Source organism: Apteryx rowi, unplaced genomic scaffold (genome assembly GCF_003343035.1).
Source record: "Apteryx rowi isolate R43461 unplaced genomic scaffold, aptRow1 scaffold_7, whole genome shotgun sequence".
Lineage (NCBI taxonomy): Eukaryota > Metazoa > Chordata > Aves > Apterygiformes > Apterygidae > Apteryx > Apteryx rowi.
The window spans coordinates 5,407,118-5,424,079 of NW_020450982.1; the positions used below are offsets into that span (position 1 = coordinate 5,407,118).

Genomic DNA, 16,962 nt, shown 5'->3' on the forward strand with positions numbered 1-16,962 from the left:
AAAGAGAGTTGGTGATGTGGGAGAATGATTTCATGATGTGAAGGGAATGGCTTGGGATTGTCCAAATTTGGAGGACTTGCTTGAAAACACTAGTTTTCCAAGAAGGATGTGCTTGTGGGACATGGAGGGCTCTTCCTGAAATGGCCAATGTTTCGTTATTCTTTTGCAGTTGAGTATAGCATGGAAACTAAGGCTCAGGCAAATAAAATCAGTGCAGAGAACCACTGTTCTGTTACACTGACAGACCTTTTCCTTGCCAGAGGAAGAACTCATATGTCACATATTCCCTCTGCAAATGGTGTTGTCTTCCCTCAGTGCTACTGGTGCAACCCAGCAGCTGTAGGGGTTTGCAGAACGAGACGAAGGATTTAGCGGGCATGACTGCTTCTGACGTGGCAACACTGCACTTTGGAGAGCGTCCTGGAAATGGGATCCAAGCCCTTGGTTTTGATAAGTGATTATTTGCTGTGTGTGTTTGCCATGTCTGAAAGAGGCACAAGGCAGTAGCCAGGCTTTCCCTCCCCGTGCTGCCCGCCTGCCTGGGTCTGGCTTGTTTCTGGTGGCTTCCAGCTTAGCCCAGAGCCTGTGGTTCGAGCGCTGTGCGAAGTGCCAGTGTCTGGGAGGCTGTTTTTCCTCACCCATTCCCACACCCATGCATCGGTCAGCCACTCGATGGTTTCCTGGACTGTGAGGTTTGATGAACCATTAACCTAAAAATGCCCTGAGTAGGAAGAAATGTTTCCAAGGTCTAAAAATCTTGTGAGGCCTCTGAAGTGGAAATGAGAGCTGTGGTTTGCCTGAGTGGCTTTTCTTGCTGCTGGTTTTGCTGTGAACTGGCTTGGCTTTGCGGGTGCGAGGGCATGTTTGGGATCTTGCAGAGACGGGAATTCAACCCTCCAGGGCCGGGTCGGCAGGAGAAGCCGCCTTCCAAGCAGATGTCCTTTTGGCATGAGATCCAGCAGGTTTTAAGACAGAACGTCCCTGCGTGCTCCAGAGAGAGCTGCAAGTACTAAAATAAATAACAGCCTAGGAATGTCTGAATCCAGCTAAGAATTCTTGGGGAAAAGGATTTGGCAATCGGAGGCTGCGTCCGTGGAGGATGGCGCTGGTGGAGGGTGGTGCCTTCAGCCGCTTGCTGTCCCACTGGCTGTTCCAGGTGAGCCCTGAGTCCTGCTTTACATGGGGAGGTGGGCTTGTGCAGCCCCTTCCCATTCAGGGCAGCGCTGTGCCCAACTCAAGCACTGAAGATACCACTCCCCTCCTTGTCTGCTACTTTTCCTGAAAAAGGGCTCTTGAACGAGAGGCAAAGCAACTCGTTTTAAGGGATAACGGCCCTTCGTTGTGTCAGCCAGATGCAGCTTTAGGCATGTGGTTGTTATGCCATGGCTGCGGTGTGGTGATGCAGTGAAGCAGGGGTTGGGTGGCTGCAGGAGTGGTCCCCCACCACCCGGAGGAGGATGGGATGGATGATGCTGCATATGAAACTGGAAGATGGGAATCCACATGCTCAAAGCAGAGCTGACTAGTGTTTGTCCGAGGTTACAGGACATTGGTTATGAGACCTTGGTTACAGGTCGTCTGAGTTTATGGGACCTGCCGGTGTAGTGCAGACCTCCTGGAAAGCCTGGGTTGCTCTGGGGAATCTGGTGCAGAGACACCCAGGTGGCAGAAGGTGGCCTTTCCTCCTGGAGGGGTTTGGTGGCTTTCCCATGTGCTTCTGCTCTGGGTGCTGCAACTTGGGAAAGAGCTGGCAGCAGAAACCTGCCCCCATTTTCACAGTAGCAGCATCTCTAGGGACTTAAGGGGTTTGGCTGGGAGCAGCTGGAGAACGTAAGGATGGGTGGGTTATCCTGTGTTGGCCAATGGGTGGATACTTAAGGAAAAAAAAAGGAAACGCAGCCAGAGCAGAACAGTGCTTCCCCTGGTTACGTGTGGTGTAATGCAGCCAGTAGAGCAGACGCGGCTGTTGGAGAAACCAATGCTTCTCTACCCTACTTCAACGCTGTCCTAGAATGGTGCAATGAGGTTTGGGAGGAGGGCAGCGAAGAAGACGCTAGGACTGATAGAGCTGTAGTTTTCACAGGCCACGAGAACTGTATTAATAAAAAAATGAATGTGTTGTAGCACAAGACTTTTTTTTTTCCTTCCTTCCAATCTCAATGTTCTTGGCAGTTTGACTTTGCTAAATATTTTAACACTTTTCTAATTGGAGGCTGAATTAATTTCCCCATGCTAATATTTGCACAGGGTTAGCATGCCAAAGGAAGAAGCCTCTCTGAAGGGCTTTCCGAGCTGTTTGGGTCTGCCGTGTTGTCTGTCCATCTCCGAGGTGCCGGAGGTTATCGGTTGGGTAATAGCCTCGCAAGCACTAGTGTCGCTGTCGTAGGGCCTTGGGATATTTGCTGGAAAGATCAAGGACTTTGTCCTCCTGAGACTCCCCGTGGCTGTGACTTTTTAGATTTTTCAGCAGGGCTTGTGGGGTGTGATGGAGGGATTTGCAGCCTTTGGTGAAGGGGGCAAGCAGAGGGTGTCCCGTGGACCGTCCTGGAGCAGGGGGTGTCCCGTGGACCGTCCTGGAGGGAACCCCACTGCAGGGTAGCCTGGGATGCCGAGTCTCATCTCTTCCAGCCCAGCATTTGCGGGCAGCATTTTTGCATTTGGAGCATGCAGCCGTTATCAGGATGTTAAGTGAAAGGTTTTCCTTGGAGCTCAAGAGAACGTATTTATCATTTAAGAGGGTAACTTAGGGTGAGATAGAAAAAGAAAGAAAAGCGGTCTAATCTTGCAATTTAAATATATTTAAAGATTCCCTCTGTTCGAGGCTGCTTCCTACCCTTGATCAGAAGGAAATGCTGTTAGCTACAGAGTGGAATAAATCGAGGGCACCCTTATCTGTGCAAGATAAATTACTATTGTTTAGGAAAGACACTCCAGGGATTGAAGAATTTAATTAAATACACAGGGATTATGAATATGCATGTAAATTAGACAATCTAGATATGACATGGCTACAACTGCAGGGAATTGTTCGAACTTAAAAGTGTAATCATTCTTTTTATCAGTATGTGGGGACGGGTAGCAAACGAGAAGACCCCCGTTCCCGTTCTCCTCCGACTTGGCTGCGCTCGGGTCACTGAGCAGCGGGAATTGCCCGCGGCGGGTTTGTCGCCAGCCCCGTGAAGACGGTGCGCTGGGGCCTTTCCCGCGGCCAAATGAGCCGCGGTGGCCCCCAGAGACCCAGGGGTGCAAATGTTAACTGAGGGGTTTATTTCCCCCAGCCCGCAATAGCTAAGTGTGAATAAGAGAAACAATATGGAAAGGTTTTTTTCAGAATTGAGACTCCAAGAAATTCAGAGTGAAATGTGAAAACATGCTTGTGCTACAATTACCGTCAAGTTTGGGGAGCTTGTAACAGCAGGGTAACTGTACTGAACAAAGGTAGGTTGTTAAAGGGACATTAACTGCAATACACGGTGTTGCCTTTAATGTTTTTAATTAGCAAATTTTAGAAGTAGCATCTGCTGACATTGCAGAGAGATTTGTTCTGTTCTCCTGCCTGCTTCCTTTGTCTGACTTCACCTCCATCCATTTGGTTTCATTGTCTTACTAAAATCAGTTTTCTTTATAGTTTGAGTCCAGGACTTGCAGCTGAAGAAGAAAGAAATCATTACAAACCCTCTGCCCTTGAGTTTTTTTTAACACCCAAAATGGGCAGAGAGACTTGGGTATAATCTGACTTTGGGCTTGACTGGACATTTAAAAAAAAAAAGGGGGGGGGGGAAGAGACTGGATCTCAGTGGGATGTTGTGCGTTTCACTGATTTCTCCCTTCCCCATACCCCAGCCTTGTTCTTTTGAGGGGTTTGGGTTTTTTTTTTTTTTTTTTTCCCCCTTTTTTCCATTTTTAGCTTTCCAGTCAGAGGAAAACACTGTCTCCGCTGCCTGGGAGTCGGAGCTGTGTGAAAGGACTGGTTCGGATGGGGGACCCCGTTGAGTCCCCTCCAAGTCAGGGAATGGGAGCGGAGCCACTTCCTGGGAAGCCAGGGTGCTCCGTGGAGCCCGGCAGGTGCTGCTGCCCCGGTCTCGGCGTCCACCTTCCTTCCTTGAGGGCTGATGGTGTTCAGGAGCTCAGTCCCATCCTGTTCAAGCCATTTATCTCCTATTTATCTCTTTGAAAATGTGATTTTCCAACCCTTGGTTTGTGGGTTTTGATTTAAAAAAACCCAACCAAACAAAAAGAAACCCTAAGCTGAAAATGTGAAAGCTCTAAAGCCTCCATACTGCACATTTTTCAAAAGCCTTGGAAGACTTTGTTTTCATCAAGGAAAAATATAATGGCAGGAGTATATTTGTATGGGCACGCAAGTGCACAGAGATGGGTTTGAACATTTGTAATAAAGTATTTCTAATAAAAATTTAATGTCCTCAAGACAGTGTTATGGTAGCTCATTATTATTAAAGGTCATTTGAAGAGTATTGATCCTAAATGTTACCGCTGAATGTAAACTTTGAGTGTTGCAGTTATTAATGTATATTTATGATCTATGGGACATGTGTAAAAGGAAAATGAGAATATAAATGGGATGGTGAGCTCATTTGTTTCAGAATTGCCAAAGGCTGAGTTCACGTAATCCAACTCAGTTTTGAGTGTTGCTTTCTTCTTCACGTTATATAGATTGAGACTTATTTTTTAGCTGGCAAGATCTTTTAGTCCTGCCTCAGAAAGAGAATGACTGCTTGAATTTTCAGGTCATACCTGTGGCAGAGCCTGAGCTCTGTATCTGTTGCTAAATGTATGTCGGGGAACAATATTCTGTGTGCGGCTTTGATGCTGACACAGAAGTGCCAAGGGCTGAACTTTGTGTGTGACCAAATTGCTAACATACGTAGGAGCTCAGAGAAGCATGTATCTACTCTGAGTGTAATTAGAAGGTTGTGTCAGTGAAAAGCAATTACGTTTTTTTATTAAATTAATTTAAAACATTAAGGCTGTATACTGAGGGAGCAGGTGGTACTATATTTATATTTTTGCTATACTGTAATGCACCTATGTTTGCACATCTGAGGCAGAAGGAATGTATTTGCAGTGAATTTTAAGGCTCTTTGTATTTAAAAAAAGGAAAAAAAAAAAAGACAAAAAACTGTGGTGGCAGGAGGAAGATAAACGGTGCTTGTGATATTTCAAAGTCACATTAATCTTTTTTTTTTCTTTCCAATTTTTTTTTCCTTTTAATGTATGACTTTCTCCAGGGAAATTGTCTCCTCATTGACTGCAGCGGATTAATGTGCACAGATCAGCTCCTGCATTATTTTTCTGTTTTGACAGAGTGATGATTTTTGTAAGCGCATCCTTTTCTGCCAAGATTACAACTTGTGTTTTTTGGCATTTGGAAGAGTTCCATGTTAAGAAGTGGCAAAAAAAACGGAAAGCCAAATTTCTGAGGCACAATGCTAGGAAAAAAAAGCTGCTCGGTGGGGACGAAGTTAGGGTTTTGGTGGCAGCGATGGGAAGCTGCGGGAGGCTGGCGGGGGGCAGCCATGTCCGGGACCCCTCGCTGCTCCTCGTGCTGCAGGGGCGCTCCGTATTCCCGCATGAAAATGGGACGTGGTTGCTGGCCTCCCATTGACGGTCTGGCGTCGGCGGTGCGGTGGGATACTACCCAGCGGCACGAGGTAGGCAGCCCTGGGCGCGACCATACGGAGCACACGCTGCTGCTCGGATGAACCCTTCCAAAGATCCCGCTGTTCCCTGGGCCTGTTGTTCTCAGTGTATTTTTCTTAATTGCAGTTAAACATGCATTTTTCTGGTGAACATCAGTAAAGTCTGCTTAAATACAGAAGTGGCGGCTGAGCCAGCTCTGGCCAAACTGTGTGAGTGGACCATGTAATGACAGATTTTTTTTTCTTTTTTTTTTTTTTTTTTTCCTCTTTTCTCCCTGTGGCTTCCACAGTATCTCCGGGCATGAACTTGACATTGCATTTCTGATGATCGTTGCATCCTGTTTTTAATGGTTTGTCTAGACAGTGCTGACACAACTATGAAAATAGTTTGGTGACCTAGTCTAGAATTAGTGTGCGTAGAGAAATCAAACAGAGCTTCTCATGTTTGCAATCAGTTTGAATGACTATATTGTAGGAAAACTTAAGAGGGAGGCAGATTTGGAGTTGCTCCAAAGAGCAAATCGTGAGCAGAACGCGTCCAAACAAACCCGGGCGGTGAATATGGAACGGGTAGCGAAAATGCCCATGTGCAGGTCTGGGAGCTGTGCGGCAGGTTTATGAAGGTCGGAGTAAGGCTGGAGGTTCCCCGTGTTTGGCCCAAAGTTCAGCAGGGAAGTTTGTAACCCAGACTCTGAACTTTGTGATGTTGTGCCCTGTGTTTGGAGAAGCTTTGTTGACACAAAAACAATATGTTCCTTGCAAATAGTGTCTTGGATTAGTAATTTGTGAACTTCAGGGACTGCGTTGTGTCCGGTCGAACAGCTCAGAAATACTTGGCGTGCCGGCACTGGTGAGGGTCAGCAGCACAGTCACACTGGGCTTTTAATCTGGTCCTGGGTTTCAAACCAGTTCCTACACTGCTTGACTACCACCCTAATGAATGTGTCAGCTGCTTTACTTAGATTACTAAACCCGGGCATTTTAAAATAATGTAAGTCAGCCTGCCTGTGGGATCATGGGGATACCTCTGCAGATATGTCCCTTCCATCGTGGAGTTTGTCATCCAATGATGACTTGGGCACCCTGGAAGAAGGGTGCGATTTGAAACAAGGCTCCTGGTTTTAACATAGCAGCAGCAGAGCTTTGGGGCTGCTTTGGGCAGCGGGTGGTGGCACGCTCTTTGGGTTTGGCAGCCTTCGAGAGCCGACTTGCTGCCCATGGAGGGACCGATATCCGAGATATTTCAAAGGGCATTCCTGGCCCATAGTGGGAATGGGGGGAAAATGGCAGAAAGCTGATATGCAACTTTTGAGCTGATATGCAACTTTTGAGCTCATGTGCAAGGAAATAAATGAAGCGTGAAAGAGAGTTGTCTGTCCGTCCTGTTCGTTTAAGGCTAGGCTTTGTTTGTGCAGAGGTAGTTTTGCTTCGGGGATTGCAGTCCGGAAAACACCAGAGCCGCAAGCATCTCGGTGCGGGGTGGGAGACCTGCAGCTGGGTGTCGCGCAGTGGGATGTGGGGCCGAGCTGCGCCCCGCGCCGCAGCAGAGGCCAGTTGGGTAGAAGCCGTGTTTGGCTACGGACAAGGTGTGCGAGTGCTTGAGCGTCAGATGATGGCCTGGTGACTTTCCGTGCCCTCGAACCTTTGCAGAAAGGCCGTCGCGATAGCCGAAGGGAGCCGGTCGTGACATTTGCAGGCCTGCAGGGAGCCTGGCCCATCTGCGCGCTGCCGTTGGAGGAGGTGTTTCGTGACTACAATTAGTTACGTGCTCGAAAAAGGAGGAAACAAATCTTAACTGAATTGGAAACCCTGTGAAAAGGTCACACTTCTGAAAAGCCGTACATTTTAAGACCGCTCAGCGCTGCAAAGCTGCCTTTGAACTGCAAGTGTAGGAGTTTAACACCCTTGCTGCAGCTCTAGGCGCATTAAACCTGCAGAGTGGGAAGTGGTGGCAGGGTTAACCCTCGCAGGGCTGGCCTGTGGCCTCGGACTGGGGGCTCCTTGGCTTTTCTGCGTGCCGAGGGTGAGGTCTGAGGGAGCTGCATCCCTGCTAGGTCCCTAGAGGAAGGCCACTGTAACTTGCTGCCCAGGGATGGCGAGGAGCACAGGTGAAGGCAGCAGTGGGAGCCCAACCCTTCTACGAGGCCCTAGAGCATCCTTGCGGGAGGGAGATGTTGGAACTAGAGGAAGCTCCGGCTATTGCTTGAATTTTGGTGGGCGTCAATGGGCCATGTGAGGGACTGTTTCCCAGGGAACCATGCTTCCCCAGTGGAAATACGTGGCTTTTAAAAGACGGGGTAAATGTATTTCATCTTGGGTTTAATCAATATATTGTGCTTGCTTAGTTCTTTTGTCTCAGAGGTTCCCCTGGGCAGGCTGGAACAGGCTGCCCATGTTAGTGATTTACTTTTCTATGATAAAAAAAATTCTTTTTCTTGGATGCCCTTCTTAGTTTTCTTTCTCTTGGGCTCTTTAGAGGCTTGTTCCTTCGCTGTTCCTCCAAATCACCCAGTTCCCCAGTGTGCCAATGTTGTCTTTGCTTGTGTCTTTTCTCCTCTGCAGCCACAGGATTCCCTCACCCCAGTGAACATCGATAGTGAAATTCCTGTTTATCACCCGGCCTGCTATTAACGTAGGTAAAACCCCTTCATTACAGGCTATTAGTTAGAGATTGTAGGTGCTAATGGCTTCATTCAGGAGTATACCAGGCACTTGCAAAATCCTGCTGATGTGCAAGAATCGATTGCTATTGATCAGTAGTCCCTAAGCACGGGCCAGATGTTTTGAAGAGGCTTTAATACTGCTCGCAGAGCAGCCAGCTTCTTTGCTCCAGTCCCTTTTTATCCTTTGGACCCTGTCAATTCTTGTGGATGAGGAGCCCAGATGTCCACCCGCAAAGTCGAGGCCGGGGCAGTGGGCACAGGAGTCCTTGCCCCCTCACTGGACTCTGCTGTCTGTTCAGATGAGGTGTCCTACCTGCACCCATTGCTCAAGGTCTCCTCACCTTGCGGGACGTGCTCACAGACGTGTATTGTGCCCTAGCTGCAGAGGGGTGGGACCTTCCCCAGCTGCGCGAATTCCCTGGCTTGCAATTCTCCATCTGCGGTTCCAGTGCAAAGCAAACTGGGCAAGTGCAGAAGGAGATGTGAAGGCAATCTTCATATCTCCCTTTGGTTTTGTAGTCTTGCTTGGATCCTTCCAGTGTGGTGAAATTAGTGCAGGAGTTGGCTAAAGAGGGAAGGAAGAGGCTGGAGAAGGCAGCCAGTCTGCATGGAGGAAGCCTGATCTGGACAAAACAAGTTGAAGCCTGGGTGATGTACTGGGGTTTGGTTTCTCTTTGAATGGCTGCCGTAGCTGTTGAGCTGTTTTTTGCCTTGGGCTCTTTTCTTTCCCAAATGACACATGGCTTTTGGAGAGGAGCTTTCCAATGTCTTCTGAATTTCCTGTTTTCTCCCTGCTTTGAGACCATTCCACACCCTCATGGTGGTTTTGGTCTGGAGGGTCATGTTGTGTTCACTTTATCTTTGAAGCTGGGCATGGGTGCCTGTGTGGAGAGCCATTTTTTTTAACCCTGGCAATGTCATCCCTTCAGAAATGTTTGTATGTGATCCGTTTATTGTGTTTTAAGGTCTTGCTGATTCTGGCTGAGGACAAGCTGTTCCTGGGTATGCTCCTCTTTCTGCAAACATTAAGTAAAAAGGGCTACCATGGAGATGTTTTTGGTGTTTTATTTCTGTTGTGAGTGTGTTTCAGTGGGGTTAGCTTCTTTTCCTCAGCAGTTGCAGTGGGCATAGGAAACAGGGACATTTGCTGTATTGGGGCTGGTTCGTGGTGGCATCTGGAGATCTTGGTCTTTTGTGGTCATGCTCTAGATGAAACTGGTCAGCTGCCCCTTGTTATCACAGATGGGTATTTTGGGAGTGTGACGCAGGTTCTCCTGACAGATGTTTCTTTGCAACCCTCAATCTCTAACTGAGCTGGATCATGCAATGAGCCCACAGATGCTACAAATTTTACGAGTGTTACCTATGGGCAGTGGGAGAACCTGCAAATGCTTAACTGACCATCTGAAAGACCAAAGAGTGTCTTCTTGTCTGTGGTCCACTCAGCACAACAGCTGAGTGCTCTTTGGGCATGGGGCCCAAGGCCAACCATAGTATGTGTTGTCACCCTGGTTCCAAGGGTCCAGGACTCCTGGAAATGGCCTAATGCAACATGCCACCTCACCCACATGCCATGGCTAGTCCCAGAGGTTTTCTGGGGATTCCCAGTGTGCATCAAACATCCTGTACCACATGGAGAGGAATGCACTGCAGTTCCTTGTGACTGCTGTGCCCTTGCAGTTCCTTCTTGCCTGGAACATGCCTCGAGGTCCAGGAGGGCTGGGACAGGACTGAGAGGGTCAGGAAGACACCGCAGTGCTGGCAAGTAAGATGCGCTGCTTCCCATGCAGGCTGATGGCTTACCGTGCTAGCGGTGGGTCAGGGCACTGGGAATGGCATGTCTTGGGGGTGTCTGAAGGGAAGGCTGGTTAAAAGCAAGAGAGGAAAGCAGGAGCATGGGCTTGGAGCAGGTGTTGACCTCTGCTAGTCTGCCTGACATCTGACCACTGGGGGCCATGTCCAGAGGGACCTCCGACTCCTGCAGCGTGAACTGACGTCATTTTAATTAAATCGCATCTACCTGGCTGGGTTCCTGCTGGCATAAGGGATTATTCTGAAGAGTCAGCTGGGCTGCATGAACACCACTCTTGCTGCTTTTGGTATCCAGCACAAGTTTTTCCCATGACAGTTTTTACTGCCCCGTCAGTGGCAGTAGCCCTGTCTTTTTCCTGCATCCGGGTGAGTGAGGTGAGAGACACTTTTGGGGAAAGCAGAGTGAACTGCTGCCTTCTAGATGCCCTGAGAAACTCCCAGGCTGTGGATGTGCTGGTGGTAATATGCTTACGTCTCTGTGTGAGACTGGGACTGCTGGGCGAGGGCCAATTTGTGACGGGTGAAAACTTCTAGTAAATTAATAAATAAAGTCAGATGCCTTTCCAGGCTGTGTGACGTGAGCAGGGGAAAAATTTTTCATGGCGATGAGTCACCTGTTTGTGGCCTGTTGGCAGACAGACCGCTGAGCTGCCTTGAATCTGCAGTCCTCCCGTGTTCAGACACCATCGGGTGGAGAAATTGCTGATGCAGCCTGCAGTGTCTGAAATGCGCCGTTGCCATCTGCCTCCCTGACAGTTGAAACAGCTTCTTTTTTTAACCCGAGTTTGCTGAGTCTTGGCTAATTAGCTGCCTTTGGAGTTTGTAATGTGGAAAAAAGCCTGCTAAGTTTGGGATGCAGAGGGGGTACTAGGGCACTGTACACGCACAGCTTTTTTGAAAAAAGTCTAATTTGAGCTAGAACACAGATATGCAATAGTCTGATTTGCCTGAGTCCTCAGTTTGAACTTGGATGGGTTCCCAAATCAAGTGAAATTGGAAGTTTCTCTTGGATGAGACCTTATGCTGTGCCACAGTTCAGCATGTTTTCTTAGGGAAAAATGCTGTAATTTGTGCCCTCTTGCTAGTCTGTGGGGCAGTGATGGGCTGGTAAGGCCTCCGAGCGTGCCAGTGGAGAGCAGCTTGACAGCGTGGTGGGAATGGGTGGGCGGTGCCCTGGGGTTGCCCACTGTGGGTTTGTTTCACCTGCCCGGAGGCTTCTCTTGGTCTCTGTCTTGGTTCCCTTTGCGGATGAGAGAGATGGGTGCTTTGTATCTGCCCTGTCCCAGAAGCGACCCCAGTGGTAGAGGGAGTGTGGATGGGCAGCTAGGATGGGAGGTTTTGTTGTTATGTCCAGGCTAGGGTAAGGTGAACCCCAGCTGAGGTGGCTCAGTGTGGTTCATCTTGGAAGGCTTTTCCTACCTGAATGACCCAGGAGGGTTCAGGGATCCATCTCAGCTCCTTTTTGTGATCTCTCACTATCATCTTCAGCAGAGGTCAGTGGTTTGGAGCATGGTAGGGATGTTTCTGGCTAGGGTGAGAAGACCATTTTCTGTAGGATAGGAACACCATTCGCCATTGTGCTGGCTCCAGGGCCGGTTGAAATGTGTGCTTACATAGTCTTTATTGCTTTGGAAAGAGATCAGCATGTGAGGTCCATCTGGCACTTTAAACAAGTGAATTTTTTTCCAAGTGAGCAGGCTTTTGATCTTTGAGGTTAAATTGCCCACTTGGACCTCTAATGATCCTTGCTGCACTATCCCATTTCTGTAGACCCACTGCTACCAATGGTCAGGAGGGCACTTCAGACCGGGAAGGTGATTTGAATTAGTTTTCTTTAGGTCTGGGCCTCCTGTGTGCTCTGAGCATGCTGCCAGAAATTCATCCAGCCTTATCTTAACACAAATCATCAGCTTGTAAACTGGAGTGACAATTAGATGATGCCTGGGCAGCAAACCTTATAAGAGGCCAAGTACAGCTGATGTTTCACCCTCACTGAGTAGCAGACTGGCTAGCTGACACGCATCCTTTCTCCAAAGAACATTGGCATCCAGACATTTCATAGCAGCTAAAATAAATAAGCCCTTCTCCATTTTGTCCACCAGGAGAGGTCCTTGCTGTCTCCTGGGAGGTAACCTGGACCTTGCTTCCCTGCAAGAGCTGGCTGCGAGCTGCCTGCTAGCAGCTGATAGAGAATCTTGGCTCCTTTTCCTGCTGCTGCTTCGGGCAGAGGAAAGGGTGCTCTGCCCTGCTTAAACCTTGAAAAAGGGAGAGGAGGGAAAAGAAAAACTCAGTCTTCAGAGAACTGTTCTCTTCTGCTTTTCCCATGCAAATTTCCTAATTTTTTCTAACCTCCTCCTGGATGTCTTTGAATAACTTGTTCCATTTGGGAATGGTCTGTGATGTTGTCCATCCATCTCTCTGCCTTTTGTTATTGGTCTTTGGTTCCCCACTGAGCCTCCCTCTTGCAGTTGTGTCCCCATTGCAAGAGGATCTGTTGTGATGTCCCTGCTTGCCCAGCATTTCAGAAGATGCAGGGAGTGGGAGAACCTGGCCATTTGCTTTCCTTAGTGTTTGCCTGCTTGCTCATGTGAATCTTCTGCAAGCAGCGCAATGAAGAGTGAATTGCTGGGAATGGTGGAGCTCTGAGCCCTGCCCTGCTGGGAGGGCGCCTTGCTGAAATTAATGGGGGTTAGCAGGGCTTGGAGTGCTGGTGAGACTGGGCTCCTTTCTGATTTAATGCTCACTTGACGTTCAGATGGGTATTATTCATTGCAGTTGCTAAGAGCGGGGGGGCTGGACTCTGCCCTCTGGTATTTGGACATTTGTGCTGTTGGGATTAGTTTCTCCCAGTCTATGTCCAAGTTGCTTTCTTCCCCGTCAGGTGCATGGATGGGATGGGATGGGGTGGGATGGGATGGGGTAGGGCAGCAGCCCATTACCCACAATCTTTCATTGATGGATTTTACTCTGGAATTGCTTTCTGTGCCATTAGACAAAGAAAGAGAGTGTATACAATTGCTAAATGAAATACTAGACTCCTGCTATTTTTGAGAACTTGCCTATAATGTACCACAGCAGGTACACACAATTAACTTAAACAAAACCTGCACCTAATAGGAGTATTACAAGGCAAAAAGTTGCAAATACGTCCACCATCAGCCTTCTGCAGTGCCTTTTAGTTGGCCTCTCTGCCATCGAGTGGCAGAAGATGAGAGGAATGCGACAACACGTTTTGATGCTTATTTGGCTTTAACTTAGCATCTTTTCTTCTTTATTTGTGTTTTTATAGTTGTGTTCTGCCAGCTTCTCTTCCAAATTCATATTCCTCTTTTTCTCTTCTTTTTCCACCTTTACCTTCTTTGTGTCTCTTCTGCTGTCCAGCCCAATGAGTTTCAAATTGAGGTCTGAGGGCCTGAAAATTAGAGGATTACCATAAAGGATCTGCAAAAGGCAAGCTAAGAAAACCCGGCCCAGTTTCAGGAAGCTGATGTTCATGTGGTGGTGGGGGATTACATTCATGTTGTTCATGTTCATGTCATTAGTGTTGTTCATGCTGTGGGGTTACATTTTCCCTGGGAAAATGAATAGAGATCTGCAAACAGAAAAGGGTTGAAGATGTTCTGCTCTAGTCTCCTTAGCTTCCCATGGTGTCAGATCAAGCTGGATAGCACAGGGAATGGCTCTGTTTTGTTGCTTGCTGCCTTAAGGAATTGCAGAGTTGGAAGGCCGTGGGCAGCATAGCCAGAAGGAGCTCAGAGGGTGAAGGTATTCCAGTACATGTGAAATGCAGCAAGGTTTTTCTTTTCCTGAAATCATTGTTCTCTTGTTAATATGCACTTTAACTAAATTGTAAGTGCCTGGGCCAATAAACTCTTCACTTTGGAGAAGCTCAGAAGATGACAAAGTCTCCAGTTTTAGGAAACAGTTGGCAAACATTTGGGTGTAAGATCTCAGGGCTGGTGGGGAGTCTCAGCCCTGCTTTAATTGATGGACTATGCACCTGATCTCACCCCTGGATGACTAGGAAAAGGGATATATTTACCAGATGGATGTTGCCTCTGAAGGTCTCTAGCAGAGACGAAGGGCTACCTGATGCAAGAAGCTCCGTTGTTCAGTTCGTGGAGAGTCTCTACAGGTTGGATCAGGGCTCGAGGTGGCTGCTTTCTTTGGCAAGGCTGGTCGCAAGGCCTGTAATGGGAGTGAAGTGGAAGGGATCAGCTCCTTCTTTCCAAGCATGCTGGTTGCAGGCTGTGCCAGGTCTCCTCAGGATGCCAGGAGCTCAACTTTCTGCTTATAATGGTTAATTCTGCTGTAAAAATCACATTCTTGGTGGCTTGGGAATTGTGCTGCAGAAGTGTCTCCAAAATAATAAATGGCTTTCTAACTCAGAAAGAACAAGTGTTATAGATTACGCTTCTCCCCCACTTTCTTCTTTTTGTCTAAACCAAATTCATATTGGAGAACCTTTTAAAAAATATACAGTCTAATCTCCCTGAAACCTGAAACCATTGATCTTTCCTGTGGGACTTCATGAATGTGTTTCATTTTTGCAGTGTAGCTGTCATCTTGGAGATTTGTGATTAAAGTAAGGCTCTTTCCACTCAAAATCCATTTTCATCTGCTAGTGAAGCTGTGGGGAAGTGTCGAATTGGTGCAAGATTCACAGCAAGTTTTTTTATTAGGGAGGAGATATTACCAGTGCTTGTTTGCCACCAAGTACCTTACTTACCAGCATGGCTCTTCATAAGGTTAAGGTGATGTGCTTGTAATGTTCTGTGGGGAAAAGAAACACCTTTTGGGGATGAGATGTACCAGGCTTGGTCTCAGATAAATGATTTATTTCTAAAGCCCATCCAAACAAAATCAATTTCTGAGCTATTTTGAGCTATGATAAAGTGTGCTCTTCTCCTGCAGAGATGCAGATCTTGTGTTAATACACTTAGCTAATGTCTTCTTTCCCTGTGATTTGGTCCCTGTGAGGGCAAGTCCTCAAGCCAATTAGATGCTGGAATGAAAAAAGCACTGGAGGGAGAAGCTTTGCCTGTATGTGATGCTATATTTCCACAAAATATTTAGATGTATTTTGGCAAACAGGGAAAGATCCCACTTGGGGGCAGAGGAGCGGTTCCGCGCTGTTTCGCACGGTCGGGATGTTGTCAAACATGCACAAATCTGCTCACAAGTCAGAAATTGGCCTCTTTAATCCTTTTTCTTTCCAGGAAACTAAATGAAAGCATGTACCCTAACTGAGAGGGACGGAAATGCATTTTCGTACAGTAACCTCGGGCAGGGTTCTTGCTCCGCTCTTCTGAGCATGACCTTAAGATGCTTTTTGGTGGGATCCTGATTTCTGGCCACCTCACGGCTCCCGATGTGACTTAAACCATGCCGGGGGCTTGTTTCAGGGTGGGACATGTGGGGGCTGGCCCCGGGCTGGCAGTGCCAGCTGGGCCGTGTGGCAGGAAGGGTTTTACAGCTGTCCTCAATGCTTGCGAAGGGGAAGAGCATGGGTTGGTGCTGCCTTGGCAGCTGCTTCAGGGCATGGACAGGAGGTGCAGCTGAGGCCGACATCTGACCAAGAATGCCCAGGGATCGCTCCGAATTCCTCTTTCTGAGAATCTTGTATGTACGATCGACTTGGTTGTAAGTCTACCCTGACACTTGGCGCGTCTCTGGCAAACAGCACGGCACTCTTGCTTTCTGGTCTCTTGTGAAGGAGGTGGGACGTATTATCCCGGTGATGGGCATGCTGGTGCTCGGCTGCTGCTGGGACTTTCTTCTCTTCGGAGCCTGTGCTTTTAACCTCAGGGCAGAATAACTTATTTTGTGAAAGTGACAGATTTACTGGAGAAGAGTTTAGCTTTATTCCATGCCCTGCTTGATCTTCAACTAGATACCCTAATTACACATGTATATGAAGATTTAAATTACAGGGCTTTGCTAGAGAAGCTAAGCAGGGCAAATAGGACACCAGTTAAATTGATCTTTGTGATCTGTAAACATCACCTTGCCTTCCAGGTGTGTACATTAGAAGAAATCAGAGTAAATATTTGTATCTGGATAGACCCTACTGTTATGCTGGATGATGTACAGACCTGGGAAAAGCTGATCTTGCCTTTCAGCATCATCTTTGCAAAGGAAGGAAAGGCAAATGTTCTTATTTACGGTCTAGCTCTTGTGGTAGATTTTTGTTTTTATTTTTATTTTTATTTTTTTACAATGTTGAATCAGTTGAACATTGTTTCTTTTGACTTTGGGATCAGAGTTATTTGTCCTCCAGATTAAAACCCAGCTTTCAAAACCAGGGTGAATCTATGGAGCGTGATGCATTTTAACTAGAACATTTGATTAGGAGAGGATTCATGAGAGTGGGTCTTTTTTTAAAATGCTCAACGATGTTAAATGAAAACAAAACAAAGAAATTGTAGAGAAGCACACAAGATCATTTATTTCAGGTATCTTTTCTACCCATCAAAGGAGATGGGTAGAAAAGATCACTTTCTGTCCTGTGCTTTTTGTTCCAAAAATAGCTAAGGTGCTGCCTGATTGCTGCTGGTCGATGTCGATCTCTCCTTTTAATTAACTATGAAAATAAATTGCACAGTTGGGAGACGAGAGAAGTGAGTGTCAGCAGTCTGCCGAAGATAGCTCAGGTGTGTAAAATGGCTACTCCATCTCGCCACTGATTGCCCTGGAAATAACGCTGTTGATTTCTCGGTTGTGTTTAATGTCTCCATCGTCTCCTCTGCCTCTCGCTGATGGGTGTTTTACTCGTATGGCAGATTTGTCTTCTGAGGTTCCTGCCCATCTTATCTCTGAGCTGCATT

The 16,962-nt window shown here is 47.4% G+C and overlaps 1 protein-coding gene across 1 annotated transcript in view; it reads left to right on the forward strand.

The window, feature by feature from the left end:
• The first annotated feature begins 1,099 nt into the window (after positions 1 to 1,099).
• Positions 1,100 to 16,962, forward strand: part of ZSWIM5 (zinc finger SWIM-type containing 5) — a 94,586-nt gene continuing 78,723 nt past the window's right edge. The window contains exon 1 of the mRNA XM_026086672.1: positions 1,100 to 1,156. Coding sequence (XP_025942457.1) covers positions 1,100 to 1,156 — 57 coding nt within the window. The remainder of the gene's footprint in view (positions 1,157 to 16,962) is intronic.